General features: G+C 46.8%; 1 protein-coding gene across 1 annotated transcript in view; it reads left to right on the forward strand.

Annotated features, from left to right (window-relative positions):
- STAB1 (stabilin 1) overlaps positions 1–23,296 on the forward strand; it is a 68,214-nt gene that overhangs the window by 35,429 nt on the left and 9,489 nt on the right. Inside the window, exons 21-53 of the mRNA XM_035894671.1 lie at positions 503–604; positions 2,145–2,231; positions 2,567–2,678; positions 3,189–3,372; positions 3,630–3,723; positions 4,612–4,770; positions 5,592–5,687; positions 6,062–6,157; positions 6,770–6,817; positions 7,646–7,776; positions 8,169–8,280; positions 8,506–8,583; positions 8,965–9,066; positions 9,558–9,665; positions 10,173–10,304; positions 10,500–10,628; positions 11,406–11,462; positions 12,274–12,369; positions 13,460–13,655; positions 14,132–14,227; positions 15,199–15,244; positions 15,940–16,019; positions 16,923–17,048; positions 17,813–17,886; positions 18,239–18,313; positions 18,892–19,011; positions 20,008–20,055; positions 20,178–20,261; positions 21,137–21,283; positions 21,451–21,588; positions 22,268–22,327; positions 22,428–22,604; positions 23,100–23,186. Coding sequence (XP_035750564.1) covers positions 503–604; positions 2,145–2,231; positions 2,567–2,678; positions 3,189–3,372; positions 3,630–3,723; positions 4,612–4,770; positions 5,592–5,687; positions 6,062–6,157; positions 6,770–6,817; positions 7,646–7,776; positions 8,169–8,280; positions 8,506–8,583; positions 8,965–9,066; positions 9,558–9,665; positions 10,173–10,304; positions 10,500–10,628; positions 11,406–11,462; positions 12,274–12,369; positions 13,460–13,655; positions 14,132–14,227; positions 15,199–15,244; positions 15,940–16,019; positions 16,923–17,048; positions 17,813–17,886; positions 18,239–18,313; positions 18,892–19,011; positions 20,008–20,055; positions 20,178–20,261; positions 21,137–21,283; positions 21,451–21,588; positions 22,268–22,327; positions 22,428–22,604; positions 23,100–23,186 — 3,477 coding nt within the window. The remainder of the gene's footprint in view (positions 1–502; positions 605–2,144; positions 2,232–2,566; positions 2,679–3,188; positions 3,373–3,629; positions 3,724–4,611; positions 4,771–5,591; positions 5,688–6,061; positions 6,158–6,769; positions 6,818–7,645; positions 7,777–8,168; positions 8,281–8,505; positions 8,584–8,964; positions 9,067–9,557; positions 9,666–10,172; positions 10,305–10,499; positions 10,629–11,405; positions 11,463–12,273; positions 12,370–13,459; positions 13,656–14,131; positions 14,228–15,198; positions 15,245–15,939; positions 16,020–16,922; positions 17,049–17,812; positions 17,887–18,238; positions 18,314–18,891; positions 19,012–20,007; positions 20,056–20,177; positions 20,262–21,136; positions 21,284–21,450; positions 21,589–22,267; positions 22,328–22,427; positions 22,605–23,099; positions 23,187–23,296) is intronic.

Below are 23,296 nucleotides of genomic sequence, written 5' to 3' on the forward strand. Positions count from 1 at the left end.
TAAGTACCTCCCTACTGGGCTTGCTCAGTGCCTCCTTGTGGCAGTCGTCGGGGTCGTGGGGGTCGTGGGGATGAAGGTTGATGGCTCCTCTTCATCACCGCTAGTAACCCCTTGTTCTTGTGCACTCAGTTGCTCCTTTGCTATTGTCCAAACTGCAGGGTCGGTTTAAGCCAGTTCTTAAGGCAAATTCCTGGTTCTTATCAAGAACTGTCCTTCATAAGGAGCCGCAAATCTTCCTGCGTCAGTTAGTTCGCACAATAGTTAGCAAAACATTTGAGCGCTATCTATTAATTTGATTCTCTGAGCTACACAGCAATCTAGACAATTATTACGCAGCATCTTATCTACTAAGATTCCCTTAACCCCTTCTCTCATAATGGTGTCTCATTCACCTTGGCTTCTCTGTGAACTTCCTCAGCTCAGAGATAGGCATAGTTGCTCTCTGCAGCAAAAAGAGCAGAAGGGAAGGTTACAGTGCTGATGACTTGTTTTGTTTGTACAGGAACCAACGCTCTTTCCGAAAGAATGTGTCTACATCCATGATCCACAAGGCCTGAATGTCCTGAAGAAAGGGTGCGCCAGGTACTGCAATCAAACGGTGACGGTGAGTGTAATAGACCACATTCCCTTTGAAAGGAGCACAGTGTTGTGCTTCCTCATTCATCAAGAAGAGCTCTGACTCCATGAGCTGAGAGAGGGCTGGATGGGAGCAAAAGGAGGGCTGTCCCATGCAAAGGGCTGTCCCCAGGACCATCACATGAACTGGCTACCTGCTTTTTCTTTGGCAAACAGAGAACACAGAGTACCAACCTGCTGCAAATGTTGGAAAGCAGCTCAGTTAAACTTGAGTACAATGAATAAATAAAATAAAGCAGGCCAGCTGCAACTATCCAAGCTGGAGGAAGCCATGAGACAAATGGTGCAGTGTTAGCTGTGGCACGTTTTCTCTGATAGTGCCCTGCTTTTAGCATTTCTCCCAAAGGAAGCTGAGCACAGGGGAAGTGCTGTAAGCTGTGAAGTGATTGCATCCTGTTTATGAAACACTGTCACATGGTTCGGGAAAGTTGCCCTTAGTAATACTGTTTATGGACCTCAGGTTTGTCTGCAGCTCCTGAGCTCTCACAGTGCCAACTATATGGAATGGTTTGTGGGTGTCTCATTAAATACTGTTGATTGTCTTGTGATTGTTCTTCTGTTGATCAGTCATGACAAGGCCTGTGATCCAGGACTGCTACATCACTCCAAAGGAGCACAGTCCCCTCAGCAAGGATAAAGTAGGAGTGAGTGGGCCAGCACTTTTAAAGAAATAAAAGCTCTTAGAAAACATGGGCCCTATTCATTGAAGTCAGAGAGAGAGCAGAAAACAGTGATTTATTCTGAGAAGAATAGGCTGTGAGCAGAAAGAGGGGGGTATTGTTGAAAAATAATTTAAGTGCAGGAGCTCCTAGAAACACAGATGCAAAATGATACAGCCCATTTCAGTTCATAGCAGAGAGGAGGACCAGGATTTCAGAATTACGAGGGCAGGATGGCTCCAGGCAATTCTTATTAAGTCATGTGTCCTGGTTTCAGCTGGGATAGAATTAATTTTCTTCATAGCAGCTTGCATAATGCTGTGTTTTGGATTTAGTACTAGAAGAATGTTGATAACACCCTGATGTTTTAGTTGTTGCTAAGTAGTGCTTAGACTACTCAAGGACTTTTTCAGCTTCCCCTGCTCTGCCAGGGGCACAAGACGCTGGGAGGGGGCATAGCTAGGACAGCTGACCCAAACTGACCAAAGAGCTATTCCATACCTTATAATGTCATGCTCGGGGGGGAGTTAGTTGGTCAGGGGGAAAGTGGTCGCTGCTCTGGATGAGCTGGGCATCGGTCAGCGGGTGGTGAGCAATTGCATTGTGCATCGCTTGTTTTGTATATTCTGTATATTCTCTTACCATAATCATTACTACTATTGATATTTTTTTCTCTCATTAAACTGTCTCTATCTCAGCCCACGGGTCTTCCTTTTTTTTCCCCGATTCTCTCCCCCATCCCACTGAGGGAGGGGGGCAGCTGAGCGAGCATCTGCGTGGTGCTTAGTTGCCAGCTGGGTTAAACCTTGACAGTCATGTCATACCTTACCAATTTTGCTTTCATTTCAGAAACCTGGATGCTGCAGAGGATTCTTTGGTCCAGACTGCATGCCATGCCCAGGGGGATTTTCCAGTCCATGTTATGGCCGGGGAAATGTAAGTATAAAAGGTCCTGCTGTGTTGCAATGAGCAGTTAAGACAGGGTGGTTAGAGAGTGTAGTGCTCCAGGGCTAAGCCCACAGTGGTGGAAGCAGAAAATCCAGGGAGAATGACACGTACTCAGCGGGTTTTCTATCTTGAGCTCTAACATGAGTCATGTCATGGCTGTTGGGGACAGCTCTGGCTGTGTGGGATTTTGTATTACTACCACTCTTCAAATTCCTGTTTTTTACTGCAAATATCAAAGTGCCTTTGATAGATACCAAAGCCTTGGCTTTGCCTTCGTTCCCTGAGTTTCAATGTCTTCGGTTTTCTTTTTGTTTTCCTTCCAGTGCAGCGATGGAATACAAGGGAATGGCAACTGTCACTGCTTTGAAGGTTTCAAAGGAATAGCCTGCCACATCTGTTCAAACCCAAACAAGCATGGCGAGAACTGTGATGAAGGTTGGTAATTCTGGTAAAGGGACTAGAAGAAAATTGTAGGGGAAGTATATAGTGCAGGTTCATGTATCCTGGAATACCTTCTGGCAAGACCAGCATCATGGGTGTCCCTTCAAACAACAGTGGAGTAAACATGGCTGATATGACAGTGGTGATGGGAGTCTGAGAAACATCAGCCAAATTTAGGTGTGGGACTTCAATTTAGATCTCTCCTGCTAGGAAAGAAAAGACAGTTGACAAGGACCTTGAGCTTGATAGCCTAAATTTGAGCCTGTCCTTACAGTCCATGAAAAACATGGACGGTCACAGGATCTGTTCCCTGGCCAGGTTTTGAGTTATGACAGATGTCTCTTCAGCAGACATCCATCTGTCAAGATCATCCCCCTCATGGGATGATCATTTGGTATTACAAGAGGTTGTGGAGGAAAGTTGGGAATCTACAAAATACTGTCATCACTGTGGTGGATTCTGGAATTTTTGTAGTTAACTGATCTTACTCCATGTGCTTGACAGATTGTGGCTGTGTCCATGGTGTCTGTGACAACAGGCCTGGCAGCGGTGGTGTGTGTCAGTCCTGGTCCTGTAAGGAAGGCTATACTGGGAAATTCTGTGACAAGACATCCAAGAACTGTGGTCTGAGCGGGCTGTCCCAGTACTGCCACCAGAATGCTGTCTGCAGCCTCAATGACACAGCAAGGTCAGTCTTTCTGGCGTACACATTCAGGTGGGCACAGTGTAATTGTATAGGCACACAGCAGCTGTGAGGCTGCCAGCCCTGTAATTGTGTATGTATGTCTGCATATTTGGTGCACAGGATTGTTTGAGTAATGTAGCCAACCTGCTAGAAATCAAAGTCAGGTTCTTGCTTGCTTAAGAGACTCAAACTGCCTTTTCCCTCTCTGCTGGCTTTCAGAAGGAGCTGCTCTGTGTCTTTCTTGTGCTTATACTTTTAAGGTGCATCTGCATGGATGGATACGAAGGTGATGGGTTTTCCTGCCAGCCCATCGATCTGTGCAGTCAGCCAGAACGAGGAGGCTGCTCACAGAATGTAAGTGGGGTCAGACTGCCGAAGTGTGGAGAAGCAGCCCCTATCAGTTATGGCAGGGATCCAGGACTCCTGGGGCTGTTATGCATTTTGTGTGCTATCTTTCCCTGCCTGTAAGATGGGGTGGAATAACAGGTACCTTGACACAGTCATCAGTCATCATAAGGATGTCAATCACTTGGGTTGGTGCTAAGATGAAACACCCCAGGAAGACCTTGGCTGCTTTGCAGCACTTATTTTGGCAGGCAGCTATAGATAAGCTCTACAGATAATTTTTGGTTTGTATTGATTTTCCCCTTAAGTTCTTCTAATGTGTGTTAGTTTCTCTGTTGCTGTGCTCAGAATGTAGCTTAGCTGTGAGCTCCTACTCGTATTTCTAGCAATCATCAACTGTACATTATTATCCTTAGTAAAGAACTGTGATGCTTTATGATGGAAATGACTGCCAAATGGTCAGACCTCATCATAATTTAGACCCCTCAGTGAGAGGAACACATTGGGCTGTGTAGAAGGAAATAGGATGGCACTGGCAGAGATCTGCCCTCCATCATTGATCCTGTATGTCCAGGAAGGAGATCGTGCTCCTCTTCTTCAGGGAATATTTCTTCTGTAATGGAAAAACTTTACAAGATGGTAGGGAATGCCCTGGGTGTTCTGAGCCACCCTAGACACAAGTGTCTGCCTCTCTGAAAACACTAAATGTTTCCAGAGTCACTTTATTGTGAAGTTGTCTAGGACTTTTCTGGAGATGCTTCCACCCCCAGTGCTGCAGTCGAGTTGGTCATTCAGAAACTCTCCACAGTCTGATGAAGGAGATTTGTTGCTGTATTCGCACCTACTCCCTCCCTTCTTCTGCTGCATGTAATTCTTTTTCTCTCCCTTCTCCTGAAGGCCCTGTGCACCAGTACGGGCCCCGGCACCGCCACCTGCCAGTGCAACACGGGCTGGACCGGGGACGGCAAGACCTGTGTGGCTATAGACAACTGCATGCTGGAGAGCAGAGGGAACTGTCACATCAGTGCCGACTGTGTTTATATTGGCCCTGGCCAGGTATGTGAAGTGGTTTGATGGCAGACTTAACATATCCTAAGCTGCTCTGAAATGGCTTGGGGTTGCCAGAGGTAGAAATTGGGCTGGTCAGCAGCAAAACCTGCTTGTCGCTGCCAGAAACACTTCCTGCAGCTAAAACCACACAGTGTGCTTGCATGAGGTGAAATGCACTGATGTGTTTGAGGCTGCTGCTCTACTCTGAAACTTTTATGCAGCAAAGGGACGAGGCTACACTCCACAATATGCCTTGGTATAAGGCATCAGTTGCTGTGTTCCCCTTGTTCCCAGATCACGGCATTATCTCTTGGAAATGCTAAAATATACAGAAAGGCATGTGCAGCTGCAGATGGAAGGAGCTGGGCTGGCAGTTGGGCATCTTGAGGTGGGAGGAAGGCATGCAGGAGAGGTGGCTTCTCGGGATGCTGCTTCTCAAGGTGCTTCTCCCCACCGAACCAGGGGAACATTGGACAACGTGCTAAGAAAAGGTGCCAAATCTTTAGCAGATTTTAGTGAGGTGAGATTTGCACGTCATTCCCTGAAAAGCTGGAAATAAAGATGGAAGCCATCATCTTCGAATAACCCCCCCACAGCCAAGCAGTGCAAGGGATCAATGTGCTTGAGTAATCAGGGAGCATGTGTACTGTGACAGAGGATGATGCCCTGCTAAGGAAATATCTCCACATTTCCAGGTGTTGTGAGGGACCAGGAAGAAAACTTGGCAAAATAAATTGTGAATAGGTTTTGCTGCCTTAGGCCTTTTTTGGGTAGCAAATGAGGACGGTCTGATAGGTCTATGAAATTGAAATGTCTCTTTCTTGCAGAGCAAGTGTGTCTGCAAGAGGGGTTATGCTGGTGATGGCCACAACTGTGATCCAATCAACCCATGCCTCATGGACAACGGTGGCTGCCATGACTTGGTGAGTAACTGAAGTGCTGTCCCAAGGCTGGCATGGCAGTGGAAGTTCCTCTGCTCCCTGGAAGAGTTTTTTCAGCCATGTCATTGAGAGAATTGCAAGGATTTATGTTACATCATCTTATTGGCATGCCACTGAGGTTTCTGATTTACCCAAGTGGATCCTCTGATTTCTGTGAGTTCACACGACCAAAGCCATCACCTAGGCTTTGCTGCATGAGGTATAAATTCAGTGCAGCCGTAAAGGCAACAGGAGGAAGGCGCTTCTGTGTGCTCCTCTAGCCCAGGCCATGGGAGGCCAGAATTCAGTTCCTAGATCAGTGTAACACTGCATAACCTATGTTTGCTCTCTGATTTCTTCTTTCCTTGTATTTGCAGGCTTTGTGTGTGCACCTTGGAGGAGGAGAGAGATCCTGCGCTTGCCCTCAGGGCTACATGGGGGATGGCATGACATGTTATGGGGACATTCTAAAAGTGAGTAAAAAGCAAATGTCTGAGATTTTTTCTGACATTGGAAAGAAATGGCTCTGCTCTTACTTTCTTTTTCTGTTACCTAAGTTGACTCCTCCCAGCACCAGGCTGACAGCACAGCACGTGTGTCTGCCCAAGGCCACAGAGACAGAACTGGTGCCACGGCCAGGTTGTTCATGAAACTGTTGGCAATAATTTCTAAGCTGCTTCACCCCTGTCTTTCCTGTGCAATAAGTCATCTTTTTTTTGTTGTTTGGAAAGTTTTTCTGGTCAGAGCTGCTAGGCCCGTTTTCTGTCATTAGAAATACCAGAGGCCATTGTGGATTCAATCCCTGTCCCTGGTAAACACGAGCAATTGCAAATGAGTTGAAAAAGTTTGTTTATTTGGGAATATATTTTTTCTAATGGCTAGAGTGTAGTTTTAGGAGTGCCCATCCCTCCCCATGATACACAGTGCCTGTAGCAGTGAGATCTCACATAAGGTGAGAGAGGAATGTCTAAGTCATTATTGCCAGATTTGGTATTGCAAAGGGGCTCCTTTTCCCCACCTTGGGTCTCCCAGCCCTGCAGCCCAGGCTCAGCAGGGGTAACCCTTCTGTTGTTTCTGTTTGGAAGGAGCTGGCCAGTAATTCCCACTTCGCAGGCTTCTACAACTGGCTTAAGGTAAGAACAGCCGGCACGGGTAAATTTGGTGGAAGTGAAGTCTCTGTGAACACTGCTGTTAGAGAAAGAACAACTCCATTTATCTTCTTCATTAGAGAAAACCAAAACAATAGTGAAAGTAGAAATTGTTACAGAGGAGGCATGTATGAGTTTGTGATAGAGTGAGGGTTGTGAGTGTGTTTTGGGGGCCTTGTTTCTAGCACCAGAGGAAGATGGGGCTGTGTTACACTTAGTTTTCATGGTTGTATCATCTGTAACTCCTGGCCATCATAAAATAGCATGGAAGGGAAAGAAAAAGGGGTAGCATTATAACAGCTATTTTTCAAAGAGCATGCTTTGAGAAGTTAGACTGTATGTATGTTCCATTTCTTGTTACTGCTTCCTTGTCTCCCATGTGGCAACAACAGAGATGCTCCACAAACTGCAGCCAAGTCTGTGGAAGCATGCTATGATGTATGGCATCTAGTTGAGCTTTAGCTTACCTGTTCTGCTGCATACATATTTGCCAGGAATAATCTTGGTCCCACCCCCAAAACTGATGTTGAGGGTTCAGAAAGGATTTATGGATATGATTGAATGGATTTGAAGACTCATTCAAGTATGGAAGTAGGGCTTAAAGCAGCAGGTTTTCCCTTGGCAGACAGGTGACAACTGTTTTGGATAAACCATCTGTGACATTCATTGATTGCCAACAGCATTTACCTGCCACACACAGGAGGCCTGCTGTGCTGCTGGAGCATATACGTGGGATGACTGTTGATTATATTTTGTGGTATAGATGTGGCACTGGCATGTCTTATTTGTTCATTTTTGTGCTTTGGACAACAGAAATCTCTCTTCAGCATCCCAGCAGGAACCAATGTCACTGTCCTGGTGCCATCAGAGGCAGCTATCAAAAACTTGAGCGAGACTGAGAAAGATTTCTGGTTGACCCCCTATGTGCTGCCATTTTTAGTCAGGTATGAGGAGACCCCTGCCTTTGCTTTATATTGCCAAACAATAAGAAAACTGTGAGCCGGATTTCTGCTTGTATAAGACCAATAAAGATTTATCTTGAGATAAATATAGAAGCAAGATCAAATATCTAGCAGGCAAAGAATTTAGTAGGCATTTAAAACATAAAAGACCACAGGTTATGGGAAGTGGGTTTGTTTTTCATGTATTTGCAGAGAGAGATTTTCCCTATCGTGTAGACACAGATGGCATCAGGACAAGTAATTCCCTCCATCATTCTCTCCACATGCTTAACTACTTCATGTGAGAGAGATGAATGTTGGGTGGTATGGTCTTATCTCCCTGTTATTACAAACAGTGCCCTAATCTTTTCTTTACCTGCCTTTGTTCCCTTCAGGGCCCACTTTCTTGAAGGCATCTTCACTCATGAAAAACTCAAAAAGTACGACAGGCCAGAATTGCCCACCCTCAACCCACAGACCAGATGGCAGATAAACACCAGGAGCAGCGTAAGGGTTTCTTACATAACGCACGTGTACCGGGATCAAATGAAACTGCTTAAAAGCTGATGTATCATGTGGAGCCTGGATAGGACACCGATGCCTTCAAACTCAGGCGTCTTTTAAAAATTGTACCCAGATCCATCGTGTGCAACCTTGAACAAACAATATATTTGTTTTGAACTTGCTTGGCACTTTCTAATCCTTTGGTTTCTCCCTCTGATACTTTTGCAGGTATTAACCATCCAGAACGCAAGTATAGTTGTCAGTGACATCCCTGCCAGCAATGGCATTATTCATGTCCTCAGTAAGGTACGTTGGTACTTGCGATACTGGGAAATGCTGCCGTTGTAGCAGCAGGTTTGTGTTGCAGCATCTGTGATAGGGCAAAGGAGGAATACATGTCTGGATGGTTAGGAAGGGATATAATGGCAAAAATATATTTGGTCATCACAAGGTCCTGACAGATGTTTCCTGTGCAGCAGTGTTTAATGTTTAAAATATTTGTCTCCAGGACAAGCAGGAGGGCAGTTCCTCTTCTCTTGGCTGACCGAAGAAGAGTTAAGGCTATTGCAGAACTGTGTAAAAGGAGGCCGTTTCTAACTGTCTTTCTTGTAAGCAGGGCAGGAGTCTAGTGTGATTTCCCCCAGAGCCCCTTGCCCAGCCTTGCTTATGAACTCATTTTTTACGCAGGTTTTGTTGCCACCTTCAGGAGATATCCCACCGAGTCCTCCAGGTCTGCAGAAACAGCTTGAGACAGTTGCCTCATTCAGCGCATTCAAGGAGTTGCTACAGGTAAGCAGTTGATGTGAGCACTGTTGTGGTTGTCAGAACTGTCTTTTGAGCAAATGCCCAACTCACCCTGTGCTGGTGGGCCAAAATTTGGACTGCCAGGTGAGGAAAGAGAGACCACGTTTCCTACCATTCCAGAGTGTTCTTCTAGGAAAGCTCTCCTGAGTAGCCAAAGGGTTATATACTTGCAGTTAGATCTCTGTATCATTGGCATGTTATTAAGTAGAAGATGACCTGTCTACTGCAGGCAGTCTCGTGCTTTCTAGAGAAACCTAGAGGAGAAGGAAGGCTTGTCCGTAATCAAGAAGCTGCACTTATGTCAGCCCAGGAGAGAAGGAGCAAGCAATTAGATGTGTGTGGCTGAGTAGAAGTTGTATATCCCGTTTTCAAGCATTTCCTCTAGCGGTCTTGCCTTTTTAATTGATTTCATGTGTAGTTTTGCTTTTAGTGAGTACAAGTGTAATTGCTAATGGTGCTGTTTGGACATTTTTTAGCAATACCAGCTCATTGGAAAAATTGAGTCCTCTGAAAAATACACAGTTTTTGTTCCTGGAAATAATTCCATTGAGGAGTACTGCCGTGCTGCCAATGTGACACAGTTGGTAAGCTCACTGCTTGCTTACAGTTTGAATATGTATAGTGGTAAGTGCAGGGGCATGTACACTCTCAGATCATAAACTTGAATTCAGTGGATTTGAGCGTGGAAAGGAGAAGCATATCTGATGCTAAAAGCTAGGAGAAATGTGGCAGAGAGAAATCAGAGGGTTTCCTGGCGTGTTGCAGTGGGATCTGAAAAGAATATTTGGACTCCAAATACAAATTTCTGAGTAGATTGGAATGTGGATAGATGGCACAACATGTTCCCCTTTCTGGCTGGCTGTGGCATATCTGTGGCAATTTTGAACCTTTGAAAGGTTCCAAAAAACATTTATGACTTCATCCAGTAACAGACTCATCAGGTGTGATCAGTCATCTGTGATAGGGAGTCACTAGGCTCTGTGGGATTAATTAGCTGTTAGATTGCTTAGGAACTCTTCTCATGCCTTTGACTGAATTGTAGTCCTAGGATGTCCAAAGATTCCTAACATTTGGGGTTTTTGTGGATTTAGGACAATGAGACAGTGCAATATCACATTGTACTGGGAGAGAAGCTCTTGCCCACGGACTTGAGAAGTGGAATCCATAAGAACAGCATGTTAGGACTCTCCTACTGGCTAATGTTTTATCAAAACAGCACCCAGGTAAGGAGGGAAGACTGTTCTGCCATTTGAGGATCTGGCTAGACCTATCACTTTCTAAGGCTGGTGGCTGGATACACCCCTGTCTGTTTTGGACACCCTTTCAGCTTGCCTATTTTGGCTGGCTGCCAGCTGTCAAGCAATCCATGCAAAAGGAGTTGAAAGTTATCATCTCAGCCATTTCCTTCTCCTTTGCAGAAGTTCGTCAATAACATTCCTTTGGATGGAAAATTTCTTGAGACGAGGAACGGCATGTTGATCGAGGTTTCACAGGTCCTCCAGGTACAGAAGAATCGCTGCACTGCAAATACCACCACCATACAAAAGGTAATGATGATTGCCAAGGAGCTGACCACCATACACATGGATGAGACAGTAGCTTGTGGTCTGACCCCAGAGGAGCCTCGGGTGAAATGGGACATCATGGAGACTTGGGACTTCCTAGCCTCAGACTCTGTACTTCTTATGCAGCAGATGTGCAGCCGTTGTGCTGTATGTAGCTCCTGTGCAAATCAGTTCACTTGCTGGGGTTCTCTCACGGTGCCAGCCATGGGGCAGACTGGTGCAGGGACTCCCAGGTACTCAGCTGTGCAAGTAGAATCCAGCCCAATTCTTGCATGGCATGACCACATGCTGCCCTCAGAGATGCTGTGGTCTGTCTGGGAGTCATGGCCAAAGTCTAGCCTGCATGTATCTTGTGGCTCTTGGCCATCCGAAGATTGCAGGGTCAGAGTGAGGCAGGCCTGTCCTCTTACAGATAAGAAAAAAAAGTATCTGTAGCCTTGCATTCTTTGAAGGAACTCCAGGCCTGCAGAAAGCCCTACCCCAGCTCAGAGACTCAGAAGAAGTGTAATATGCAATCTCTTCTGGTTTGTTTTGTGGTACGGTCTCTGGAGTGCAGAAATAAGACCTTGTGTGAAGTCTTTGATAGCAGCCAGGACCTGAGGGTCATGCATCATGATTTTTCTTCTTTCAGTGTTTTGAGCCACAGAGATAAATAGGTCTCTGTCTTTGTCCCAGCACCATTAGTAATTCAAGATTAGTGTCTTGGTGTGACAAGGGTAGAGAGCACACATGTGACTTGTCCTGTTCTCTGTGCCCTAGTCAAGATGCGGCAAGTGTGAGAAGGGGATCAAGTGTCCTCCTGGATCAGTTCTTGTGGTGAGTCTCTGATTCATGTGACATCTCACAAACTGTTTGCAGATAGTGCTTTGATGTCCTTTTATTGCTCTATAGATGTCATCTTGAAACCTGAAAAAAATGTGCCCTTGAATCCTCTGTGGCTCATTCATTAGCAGGGTTTGTAAGAGAAAGCAGACACCAAGGGAGATTTACGCAGGAAGAACACAAACATGAGCCATGAGGCTCCTTACGGAGCTGGCATCAGGCTTTGCCTGAATCCCAGGAGCCCTTTAGAGCATGCAGTCTGGGGAGTTTCCCCTCTTAGAGGGAAAAAAGAGACGTCTTTTTTGATCTTTAGTCTTTCAATGTTATCATCAAACAAAGCCAGTTCAGGGGTGCCAATAGTGATTTCCCAGCCCAGACCATTGTTTTTTTCACACAGATGGGCTGGTTGTGCCTGCAGCTTGTTTGTGAGTGAGTGACAAACATTTCCAGAGAGGAAAACAACTAAACATTTCATCTCCATGCTGGCTATGAATTGCCTAGCAGCCACATCTGGCTTCTTAGGCTTCATTATCCAACATTTTCCAATCACTTTTTCTCAGTATTCATACTGACATGTATACCATGAATTTGGCAGATAACAAAATAGACTATGTGTGGTGACCTCACATCTAGAGATGCCTTATTGGTCTCAGCTCTGGGAAGTACAGATTTTTAGGCCTGTTCCTGTAGGATAAAAAGCATTATTCCTCTGTTAGGCAAGAACACCACCATATGCACCAAAATGTACAATCTGTCTAAATATTGTAATATCTTCTGTCTGTACCTATGTTAATTATACCTGCAGGAATTGCCAGGCAGCAAGAATCTCGCTCGCTGTGAATTGCGTTCTGGGGATACAGGAATACTTGGCTGCCATTTCACCTGTGCAAAAGTTTCTCTGGTAAGAAAAACATTTGCCTCAGATTCATTTTGACAAAAGCAAAATGGGTATTAGAAATACAGCCCTGGAAATACAGCCTGTGCTGAAGGCCTGGCTGCATTTGTGACATTGCGTAGCTGAGTCTGGGCTCATCTGGGAGCCATTCTCTATCCTGGAGATAGAGCACACTGGAGAAAAAACAAACCTGCGGAAATGTCTGCACAGTGATGGATTGTGGTCTGCTGCTTTGGTATTGTTACTTTGGGTTTTGTCCTGCGGCGGAAGAGGAGTTGAATGTTAGTAGTCTGGTTTCCTAAGGAAATGAGGCATGAAAGATGGTATTTTGCTTGTGCATGTGCCTTCCCGAATAACTGATGACTAATTGAAGTCGAACCACAATGATGAGCAGAAGGACTCTCAGCTATTATGGCCCCCACCAGTTTTGTGAAAATGTGTGACTGGGAGAAAACAGTTGAAGAAAGGTTATAGAAAGAAGGTTGAAGAAGGTAATAATTCACTCTGTGAATTTGAGCTTTTACAGGTGTTGAAGCATTTCCCCGGAAAGTTTGATAGGAATGGGAAACTGAGGAGAAGGGAGAGAAGCAGTTGGACACATGGTAACCACAGTCAGAGTTTCAGTCAGCATTTTACCTCACTGGGCACTTCTGTGTTGGATGTTTCTCTTCATCTGTACTGTCCAACTTGGTCCCATCTTGGTTGCCTCTCTCAATACGTACATGCAGAAAGAAATGAGAGCAGTTAAATCAGGCTTCTGAATGAATCACCTTCTGGCAGAGCCTTACTCTGCCCATCAGAATCTTGCGCTGGTGGGACACAGGCAGGAGATAGGACGGGCACAGGACTGAACATTTCCATTACGAAGTGGCCAGTGTTGTTCAAGTGGCAGTGCAGACCTTTACATGAGGCTTTACATTTTGGGTGGCTCACTCTGTCCTAACCATGCCCATCTTGTCCTTTCTTGTCATTATTTCTTGTCAAAAATAATAGCTATCGTGTAGTTAACCAAGTAGAGTAGCTTCCCCAATAAAGCTGTACCTTGTCTGTGCTGCATGAAACCGCTCACCCCGACCTGTTCTTGTTGGTTCTCCAGAGGTCAGTCTGCTGTCCCGGCTACTACGGACACATGTGCGAGATGTGCCCAGGGAAGCCAGGCCAGTGGTGCTCCGGGAACGGGGAATGCCAGGACGGCATCGAGGGCAGTGGGGAGTGTCGATGCCTGGAGGGTTTCCACGGCACTGCCTGCGAAATGTGTGAAGTGGGCCGATATGGAGCTGACTGCAAATCAGGTGACTGATGCTGTTGCAGCTTGCCTCTACCATCCTGCCTGCAAGGGGAGAAAAGTGGCCACATCTCAGCTCTCCGGAGGGGTGTTGGGGGGAAAAAACGTCCTAAGACCTCTGAGACAGGCAAATGGCTGGCAGGCCACTGAGAGAGGGACAGTAGGGTAAGCAGTTGTGCTCAGCCAGAGGAGTGGCCCCGTTTTTTGTCCTCAAACCAAGGCATGACTGACTGTGCTATGCTGCTCATCCTGCCACCACCCAAACTATAGAAAGTAGGGGTGGGTGGTCTGTTCCTGGGCTTTTTGGCCTGGTAGCGAGGTAACAAGAGGAGATACTCCTGTGACACTTTTTTTTTTTTTTTTTTATGGCAGCTTGGTGCATTGGATTAGGAACAGATCAGCAAGCGAAATGGCAGCGAGACTCTGCTTGTGAGACCTGGTTGGTCTGACAGTGTCTGATGAGTGTTTATGTTTCCCCTGCAGAATGTGCCTGTGACAATGGCATATGTAACGACGGACTGCAAGGGGACGGGAGCTGCGAGTGTTTCCCAGGATGGAAGGGCCCTACCTGCCAAGAAAGTGAGTGAGTGTGAAGGGGCCCATGGTGTAATACTGCCTTTTTGGCAGAGAAATCTGTGTGAGCTGAGCAAGATGACCACAGTTGCACGTGCTTTGCATCCCCCAGAAAGCTTAACAGACTGTGCTAGCTCATTCCTGTGCATGAGCTGCATTTGTGGTGTGACTTCCCCAACAGCATATGAACTCTAAAACTCAAGAACAGCACCTCACCCTGGGAGAGAGATGGAAGCTCCCAGCCAGATTGCGTTGACCATGGCTCCTGTTACATGCCTAAGAAGGTGGCAGGGCTCGATTTGAGGCACCCAAAGGGCCCTAGTGTGTCTGCTGAGTTGCTTTTTCTACTCACCTATTGATTTAGGTGAGCTCAGGCCATGGTCTGCAGTTCTCAATTAACCTGTTATTGTGTGTCAAAGTAATATGTTGAAGATGGTTGCTCCTGGGATTTGGGATTATGATCACCATTGGGCTGGAGGGGTGACATAAGCTCCTAAATAATTGGGGATTTTAAAAATTTGCTCACAAAGATTGATTTTGTAGTGAAGTGTTTTGGGGGCATTTAAAAATGGAAATTGAGTGGAGCTGTCCTGCGTAGTGTAAATGTAAAGCATGAAACAAGTTCATCTTTTTGCTTCAAATGAGGCAAAGCCAAATGTCCCTGTGTGTCTGGATTAACAAGGTTTCAGTCCTTGTTTCACTCCTAGCAATGTGTAGGCCATGCAGGTAGGATCAAATTGAACCATTAGCTCAGAGAGAGAACATTAAATTCACTCCATCGCAAAATGCTGGAAAATATATCGCATGAGGTTTTCCTGACACCATGTAGGGTGTGAGAGTTAGCATAACCTCTGCTGTGTCCCATCATCAGTCAGGGCACCGCAAGTGTGGCAGCGAGGCTGTTTGCAGATGGCAGATATGTCCACATCAAGTGCTAAATTGAAAATGCCAAGTAACGTTTGTGTTTTCTCTTGCAGGAATCAGGATTGACTTATGCAACAACACTTGCCATCAAATGGCCAAGTAAGTACAGACGAGGGGCTGGGTCATTCTGAGAAAGCCATGTCTATTTGTATGTTTTACATAGAGGTGATTTTGTGTTTAGGGCTTCACAGAGGGCTGGGAGGAGGTGCCTGCTCATTAAACGTGCATAAATGTCAGTTCCATCTTGGGAACTCTTTAGTACTAAGCCACATCCACTTTCCCAAAGGATTTTGTCTGTTTGAGCATACATTCTTTCCAAGTTCCTTCTGCATGTGTGGGTGAGAGAAAGCAGAGACTCCAAGGTACTCCCAGTCTGGCCTTATTCATGGAGCAAATCAAACATCCACTGACAAATCGTTTCTGCCCTGCCTGCCCCCTGCCAAGGAATTAAATTAAAGAGGCTGATGGGCTGTGATGACTCCCTCTTGCTGCTTTCTCCATCCATTATCTGGTCTCCTATCTTGTGGTACTGGGACCCAGCCATCTCCATTGTATGGTGCAGGACCATATGGACATGATGAATGTGCACTATGTGAGGTGCAAAGCCTGTGCCTGGATGCCAGCTCCCTGGCCAGTGTGACTTTAGTATTTGGTGCTGTAAAGAAATATACCGCAACTTCAGGCATGTTCCTCCTGTGGTCGGTGTGGACTCTGACTTGCACATGCCAGACTTGTATAGTGTCGAGCAAATCAGGAGGTGCTGTCGGTGATTGTTTATCCCTTTCTTGTTTCAGCTGCCTCAATAGTTCTGCAGATTCCTCACCTATGTGCTTCTGCTCTGCTGGATACACAGGGAATGGGACCCATTGCACAGGTACGTCCAGCAAGTGTGGGCAAGATTCAAGGCTTGCAAAGACATGGGGTTGGTTTGTGAAATAAATGGCCTGATGTTGCCAGGGGAAAGATCATTCAACTCCTTTTCCTCTCAGTCATCCACCATGAACTCTACCATGCCCTGGTAGAGAAGTTTTCCAGTCTGGAGTTTTACACAGGATGCTCTCGATGTTGCTAGAGCCTGCAAGAGGGTGATAAAAAGACAGGCAAGTGTAGCAGGGCAGTGGAGAGAGATGCACATAAATGGATTTTATTAGTTCTGATATCACAGCAATGGTGGCAACAATTTTGACCGTGAATCCCTGGGATATGGATGTTTCAATTCCCTAGAATTTTGTGCTCCTCCTATTTGCTGGCTGTGGCAAAATCGGGTAGAAGCAGTGCAGCAGTTGAGCCAAAATGAGCTAGGATTTTGTGATACTGCTCTAGAGCCACATACAAACTTGGTCTATGTCAAAAGCAAACTAGACAAGAACACTCAGAGTGATAAAATTGTAACAGTCAAAGCACTGGTAGACATCACAGTTTCTTTTCAATATTGCCCTTGTTTGAAATTGACTGGGGGGGAAAAAAAAACCCAGAACATTTACATTGTACAGGAAAATATTTTCTTTCTTTTCTAATCATTAGTCCTCAGTGAGCAAATTCTATGACTGAAAGATTTCTTAGTCCAATTTGGAGATTACTTAAGCTCAGCATTACTTGTGGACTTGCCTGTCTCCAATCCAGATGAGGCCCCTTTAAAGGACCTACAGTTTCATCAAGAAACAAAGGGATTTTAATAAGACGATGTGATTTTTGTTAAGATGGATGATCATTCTGGCACAGTTCATCTTTCCTAGATGCTCTGAACTGATTCTGCTTATCTTTTTTGTGGTCACAGAAATAGATCCATGCACTATCGATCATGGTGGCTGCTCCATACACGCTGTGTGTACTAAAGTGTCCCCAGGAGAGAGAACCTGTGTTTGTAAGGAAGGCTACGCTGGGGACGGGACGCTCTGCATGGGTGAGTGCTCAGGTCATATTTTGGTGATAGTGGTGAGGCATCATCTGTGCAAAGGGGAATTTCAGACTAAAAGCAATAAAATTTCAGGTTGAAGTGTTGAAAAAACAAAATTCTCCTTCCACTTTGTTCATGCCGTGATTATTTCAAAGCAAGTAATTTCTGCCTGATCTTAATTCAGCTGTCTTCTTTTTGTCAAGGTGTATGCACACATACATGTACGTGTGTACATAGATACCTGTAGGTATGTGTTCAGCATTCTCCCAAGTCATGATTAGTGAAGTGGTCATCACTGTCCCAGCACAGTGCCACCCAAAACTGGGCAGGGAGCCCACGCTGCCCTTGGCATCTGTCTTGCTGGATGGCCTCAGGCCAATGCTTTGGTCTGAAACCAAAAGAGCCCTGAGAGGTTTCTTGCCTTGATGCATGTAATGGAGAGGTCCAGAGACAGAGGGTGAGAGCAGTCTCCCACAGTGGTGCTCTGAGATGAAGGTGGAGCTGTGGGAGAGTACAGTCCTCTCATATCCTTTAAAGTACACCCAGGCAGATGTGGGATTTTCTGTGGGCAGGTTTATTACAACACAGAAACCCACATGTTGCAGGAATAGAACCCTATTCCTTTGCTATTGCAAGTCACTTTTTCACCAAGTATTTCCCAATCTGGGAATGTCCTCCCTGTAGCTTTCCCAATACCTCTTTGGGGTCACCAATTCCCGGCTGCCTTGATCAGCTCTCAGCAGTGATGTGGCCTTATTGTTTTGCTGCAGAAATTGATCTCTGTCTCGAAAGCAATGGGGGCTGCCATACCAATGCAGAATGCATTAAAACAGGCCCAAGGAAGGTGAGTATGTAAGATGGATGTCAGGGCAACATTATTATGGGGGTTGTCACAGCTGTGTAATTCTCTTAGAGACAGTCCTTTCCATTGCTGTGCACTGCCTTGTGCTTATTACCTTCCACACAGAAAAGATGCCTGAGAAGGGCATGAAAAGAGCGCTGTTTCCTTAAAGGCAGATGTCTTCTGTTGGCCAGAGGCTAAAGGCAGTCTCGGGTTATATTTATTGTTGATTTGTGCATGGTTACTCATGAATGTAGCGATGGGTGCTATCCCACATGCTTTCCATCCAGCTCAGCCATTGTGCGTTTCCTTTATTTGGTCCAAGTTTCAGACTGAGCATCTGTTCTCCCTCCAGGTTGCCTGCAACTGCCTTCCTGGTTACAGTGGGGATGGCGTGAGCCAGTGCAACCCCATCAACTTGTGTGAGCAAGTATGTCTGCATTTTGCTGTTACCAGAGGTGAAGGCCACAGCCTTGAAGTGTTCTTTCTCCCAACAGTTAACAGCAAGAACAGGGTTAGGCTGCTTGTTTAGAGCTGGCTGTCTTGCCTTTCAATCCCTGGTGTGTTTGGTTTCCTCTGCCTCTTGCAATGACCTGCAAGTTTGTCGGCCACCTGGCGCTCCCTCTTGTGGGAGAAGCAGTGTGGAAACAGTGACAGAGGGTTGGAGGCATGTGGGCTTGTTTCTCTGCATCCATTTTGTGTGGGACATGCTCAAAAGCTGGAGTAATCTGTGCTCATGGCATTGCTGCCATGTCAAAATATCTCTTTGAATCATGGGTTTTGCCATCACTCTGGGCTCCAAAGTAAGGTGCAAAAGTCTTGTTTCATGGGAGGATTTGGTGCTGAAAAAGCCCTTGAGGATTTGGGTGAGGTTTATTTTAAGGCACTAGATGGGAGGAATGATTTCCTTTCCACTGGGCTGGATGTAGTTAGCAGCTCCTGCATGCAAATGGCCGTTCAAATTGTTGGTGATGCCCCTCCATGCAAGACTTTTGCTTTTCTTGTTAGAACAACGGAGGCTGTAGTCCCTTTGGGCTCTGCAAGTACACAGGCCCCGGCACTCGAAACTGCTCCTGCTCTTGGCACAGTGTCGGAGATGGCTTCACCTGCCGCGGCAAAGTGTATCAGGTAAGAAGCATGCACAGCATCTTTCGTTTTTGGGCCCCCTGCCCCAAACCCTCTCCTCCAAGTGTAAGCTGCAGGTGAGCAGATCTGTAGTGTCATATCGATGTGGGTTTGGTGTAGGAGTGGAGACAGGTGCATTGAGGCAAACTATCCATAAACTGTAGGTGGTTTTGGCGTGCCAGCTGTGGGAGAGAATCACAGTGAAGTGACTTTGCTCCAAAGGGAGTCATGATGTGAACACTGCTGCTCTGTCAGAAGCATTGGCCATACCTCCATGGTGCTGTTTTCTTAAAGTTATAAGCAAATGGGAGTAATTTTTTTTTCCCCAAGGGAACCCACTTCTCCCACTCTGTGGGATCAGGGCAGGTGCCCCCTGTTGCCATGCCGGGACTTGGGATCCAGTCTGGAGGGCAGCAGTCTTATCTCTGGCTCTGTTGCCAATACAACGTCTGTCCGTGGGCAAACTGGTGAGCTTTTCTGCTAGTGGCAAATAGAAGGTGGCATCCCCACAGCAGAGCCAGGAGAAAAGAGATGGACTCAGTTCTGTGCTTCTGCTCTTACTGAAAGTGTGGTAAGGAGAGGGAGGACATAGGCCAAGCCTATGTCTGCCACTCTGGACAGCATCCCAGAACTGATAGCGGCAGCACAGTGAGGTTGAAGCAGAGGTTTTGTGAAGCACTTGAGGTGTCCCATGAGCACAGGGGCAGTTAAACCTATGCAGGAGCAGCCAGCTTTCATCCCTCTGTCCACTCCATCCTGCAGCATCTGCGATGTGAATGGTCCAGGCAGAGTTCACTGCCTGCTTTGTAACCTCCATGTCATCTGTACCCACGGTGCTGGCAAGGGAGGGAGGGAAAGATCACTATGGTGTGTCAGGAGAACCAGTGTCTCATTGGGGTGGGAGAGTGACCTGGAGTGGAAGGAGCAGGTCACCGTGCTGGCTGGTGAGGAGCAAGCGGAAAGGACTCTGCTAACACTAGCTGTTTCTCTTTGTTTAAGGAGCTCGGAAGGACTGAAGATGCATCCGTGTTCTTTAAGATGATCCTGGTTGGTAACAAACACCTTTGTCCCTGCCTCTGTGTAAATCCACTTTGGGTTTTCTGCAAAGGGTCTTGCTAACTGGAACCATGTTTTCTGTTTCCCTTCCCACAAATGCTCTTCTACCGTAGGCAGAAAACATCAGGGAGCTCAGTGGGGCAGGGCCTTTCACTGTCTTCGTCCCACGGACAGATTTCGTAGGAAACACCACAACGGTAAGTGTCCTCCTATCCCAAGAGCCGTCATGTGTTTGGCAAGCTCCAGTCGTGGCAATGTCCCCTCTGGAGCTGTTCTGCCCAGTGAAATGAAGCAAAGGAGCTGCACTGCAGAGGGTTAAAGGCATCCCCCATTCTCCATCAGTGTAAGAGCAGAGATTTGGATGCTGGCTTACTACAGGGACAATCTGGGCAGGGGTGGACATGGCTCCTGTTGTTAGGAGACCCTTACTGGAGCCCCTGTCTCAGAGGCACTGTGCCAAATCAATGATGCATGGTGACTTTCATTACCCATGGCTGTTAGGGGCTGGTAACAGCAAGGCATCATGGCATCTGTGATGAAAACTTCTTATTCCTGCTCTTGTGCCCCAGGCCCTGCCATTCTGCCCCCTTCTAGTCCCAATAAGTGGGATGTCTGGGGCAAGTGGAGACATGAGGGAAGAGAGATCCTTATTCATGTCCCTGTGAACCAGACAGGTTCTTGACCAACAGCTAAATCCTAATACCATCTCTCACAAGTCCCATTGTGCAGCTTCACACCACTAGTCCCAACCTTTTTCCCGTGCCCCCCTCATCCACCCAGTAAAGGAACAATTCCCAGTGACCATGTATCCCAGGTGTCACTTCCTCAAGGCCAATGTGGTTGGTTGTTCTCCATCAGGGGACCTAAATGCTGGTTTTGTCAAGCTGGTTGAAAGTTCCCAAAGCTCTTAAATGGTTTTGTGCATTCATTGCATTTGGGGGGACTGGCTTTCCTGCAGGGATGGGTCAGAGGGGGCTTGGGCAATCCAGGTGTCCCTCACTGGGTCTGCCCACCCCAATCCTTCAAGGCAAAGTGTCCCCAGTGTGAGCTCATTTTTGTTTTCTCTCTGTAGTTTGAGGAGTGGAGGAGCAGAGGTCTCCTCCGGGACCTGCTTCGCTACCACATGGTGGGTTGCCGAAAACTGCTGTCCAGTGACCTGGAAGCCCAGGAGACCCTTACGTCTTTATCTGGCCACAAAATAAAGATCACAGTGAAAGAGGTAGTTTTCTGCCACAGTTCCCTTCCCTGTCCCACTTGGCAGGATGTCACTTGTGCTGTCATTTGAAGGCCACTGTGGTTGTAGCAAGTGACTTGCCTAGGGCCCGCAGGTGGCTTATAGGGCAGAGCTGTGGGTGGGAATACCTCATCGCATCCCTTCTCTCTCAGAATAGCATCTATCTCAATGAGGAAGCCAAAGTGGTTGTGAGTGACATCATCGGCATGAACGGGGTCATTTATTTCATCAACAAGATCCTCATTCCAAGTGACCTAGTGGACCGTAACATCTCCTCAAAGATCTCAGGGGTAAGTCTGAAGCCGTGACTGTGCCCTGATAACTGCCATGGTGAGGATGGGGCTCGGATCTTTCTCCCAACATCTCTGATAGTGCTGTCCCTGATTAGCCCTTCTACCTCCACCCTCAGCCCAAGGCCACGTGAGGTGCTCTTCCTCCCTCTTCCTAGCTGTGTAGGGGATGTCTGAGGGCATGGATTTGGCTTGTGAAGGTGACAGCATTTGTGGTGTAGCAATATCTGGGACAGAAGGAGCTGTGACTCATCACTAGGGAACAACAGTACTGGATGTAGGCAGGAGGATCATGCCCCATGCCAACCATCACACTCCTTTCCCAGTGCAGAGCAGATTGCAGTGTGAGATTGCCAATGTCTCTCTAGTACTCCTCAAACAAGTGCTAGGAGCTTATAGATCCTACATTTTGCAGTAAATAACACATTTTCTGTACAGCACGAGTGCTGAAATTCGTCCCAGCTCCTGCCATAGCAGTGTCTAGGATGAATCAGAAAAGTGGCAGCTGCTGAATGCCAGCACTCACCAGGCCAAATCCATTGGCACGATGATGACAGAGATAAACTTGTTGTGTTTAGCTACTGTAGTTGTTAACCATCTGTTTTCTCCCTTGCATCACTGCTCCTGGTCCTGGAGGGGGACCTCTTAGTGATGATTGTTTGATTTCTTCCCTCTGCAGCAAAATATCACAGAAGTGGCAGAGGCCTTTGGATACACCATTTATAGCAAGCTGCTGCAGGTGAGCGGCCTGACTCCTGCTGTTCTGTGGGGAGGTGGTGTGTACATGTGCACATTCAGTTTTGGCTTGTGGCTTTTTCTTTGCATCCTCTCTTGGGCAGGACGCGGAGCTGCTTCCTCTGGTTAGTGACACCCGGCATAGACCATTCACCATGCTGTGGCCCACAGATGCTGCATTTAATGCCCTCTCGGAGAAAAGGCAGAAGTGGCTGTACCGCAGAGAACATCGGGACGTGCTGGCCTCCTACCTCAAAGCGCACATGATCAGGGACACAAAGGTAAAGGTGACAACAAACAGGCCACCACCTGCCTATGGTTATGCCAGAGTGACCTTGCCAAATCTTTTACTGCTGTACAACATGCAGCGTATTAATTGTCTTGAAAAGACCCAGAGCTGTTTGAGCATTTGAGGCAACTACCACTTCATGATGAACCTTTGGTGCAGCATGGCTAGGCTGAAGCCTTCTGTCATCAGCTTCTTGGAGGGGGCCACATCACCAACAGTGTCAGTGCAAGGCTCACAAACAGTTCTGTAGAGGTGGTGAACAAGGAAAGTCCAGCTGAGCAGAACCAGGATCTGCTTATGTACACTAGTCTCTCACCGTTCAGGAATCTGGGACTAACCCAGCTCCCACACCAGCTTCATGTACTGCCACATCACACCTCCTCAGTGTGGCTGCTGACCCCTGTCCTCACCAGGCCCCATCCCATTAGAAGTATGAACTGCCAGTTTTGCCTGTTTCTCCCTTCACATTCTTCTTTTTCCCTCTTAGATTGTTGCTGGTAACATGCCCCAAGTCAAATCCATACGGACCATGCATGGCTCCACCGTCTCCTTCAGCTGCAGCAGAACCCATGTGGTGAGTGACAGCAATGCTGGGCTCGGCTTTCCACTGAGCAAGGGTCCCTGGGCGTAGACATGGGGCAACTGTTGCTCCGAGATGGTCACCAGCAGCAAATGAACACAGAG

This window comes from Egretta garzetta, unplaced genomic scaffold (assembly GCF_000687185.1).
Source record: "Egretta garzetta isolate BGI_Z169 unplaced genomic scaffold, ASM68718v1 scaffold215, whole genome shotgun sequence".
NCBI lineage: Eukaryota > Metazoa > Chordata > Aves > Pelecaniformes > Ardeidae > Egretta > Egretta garzetta.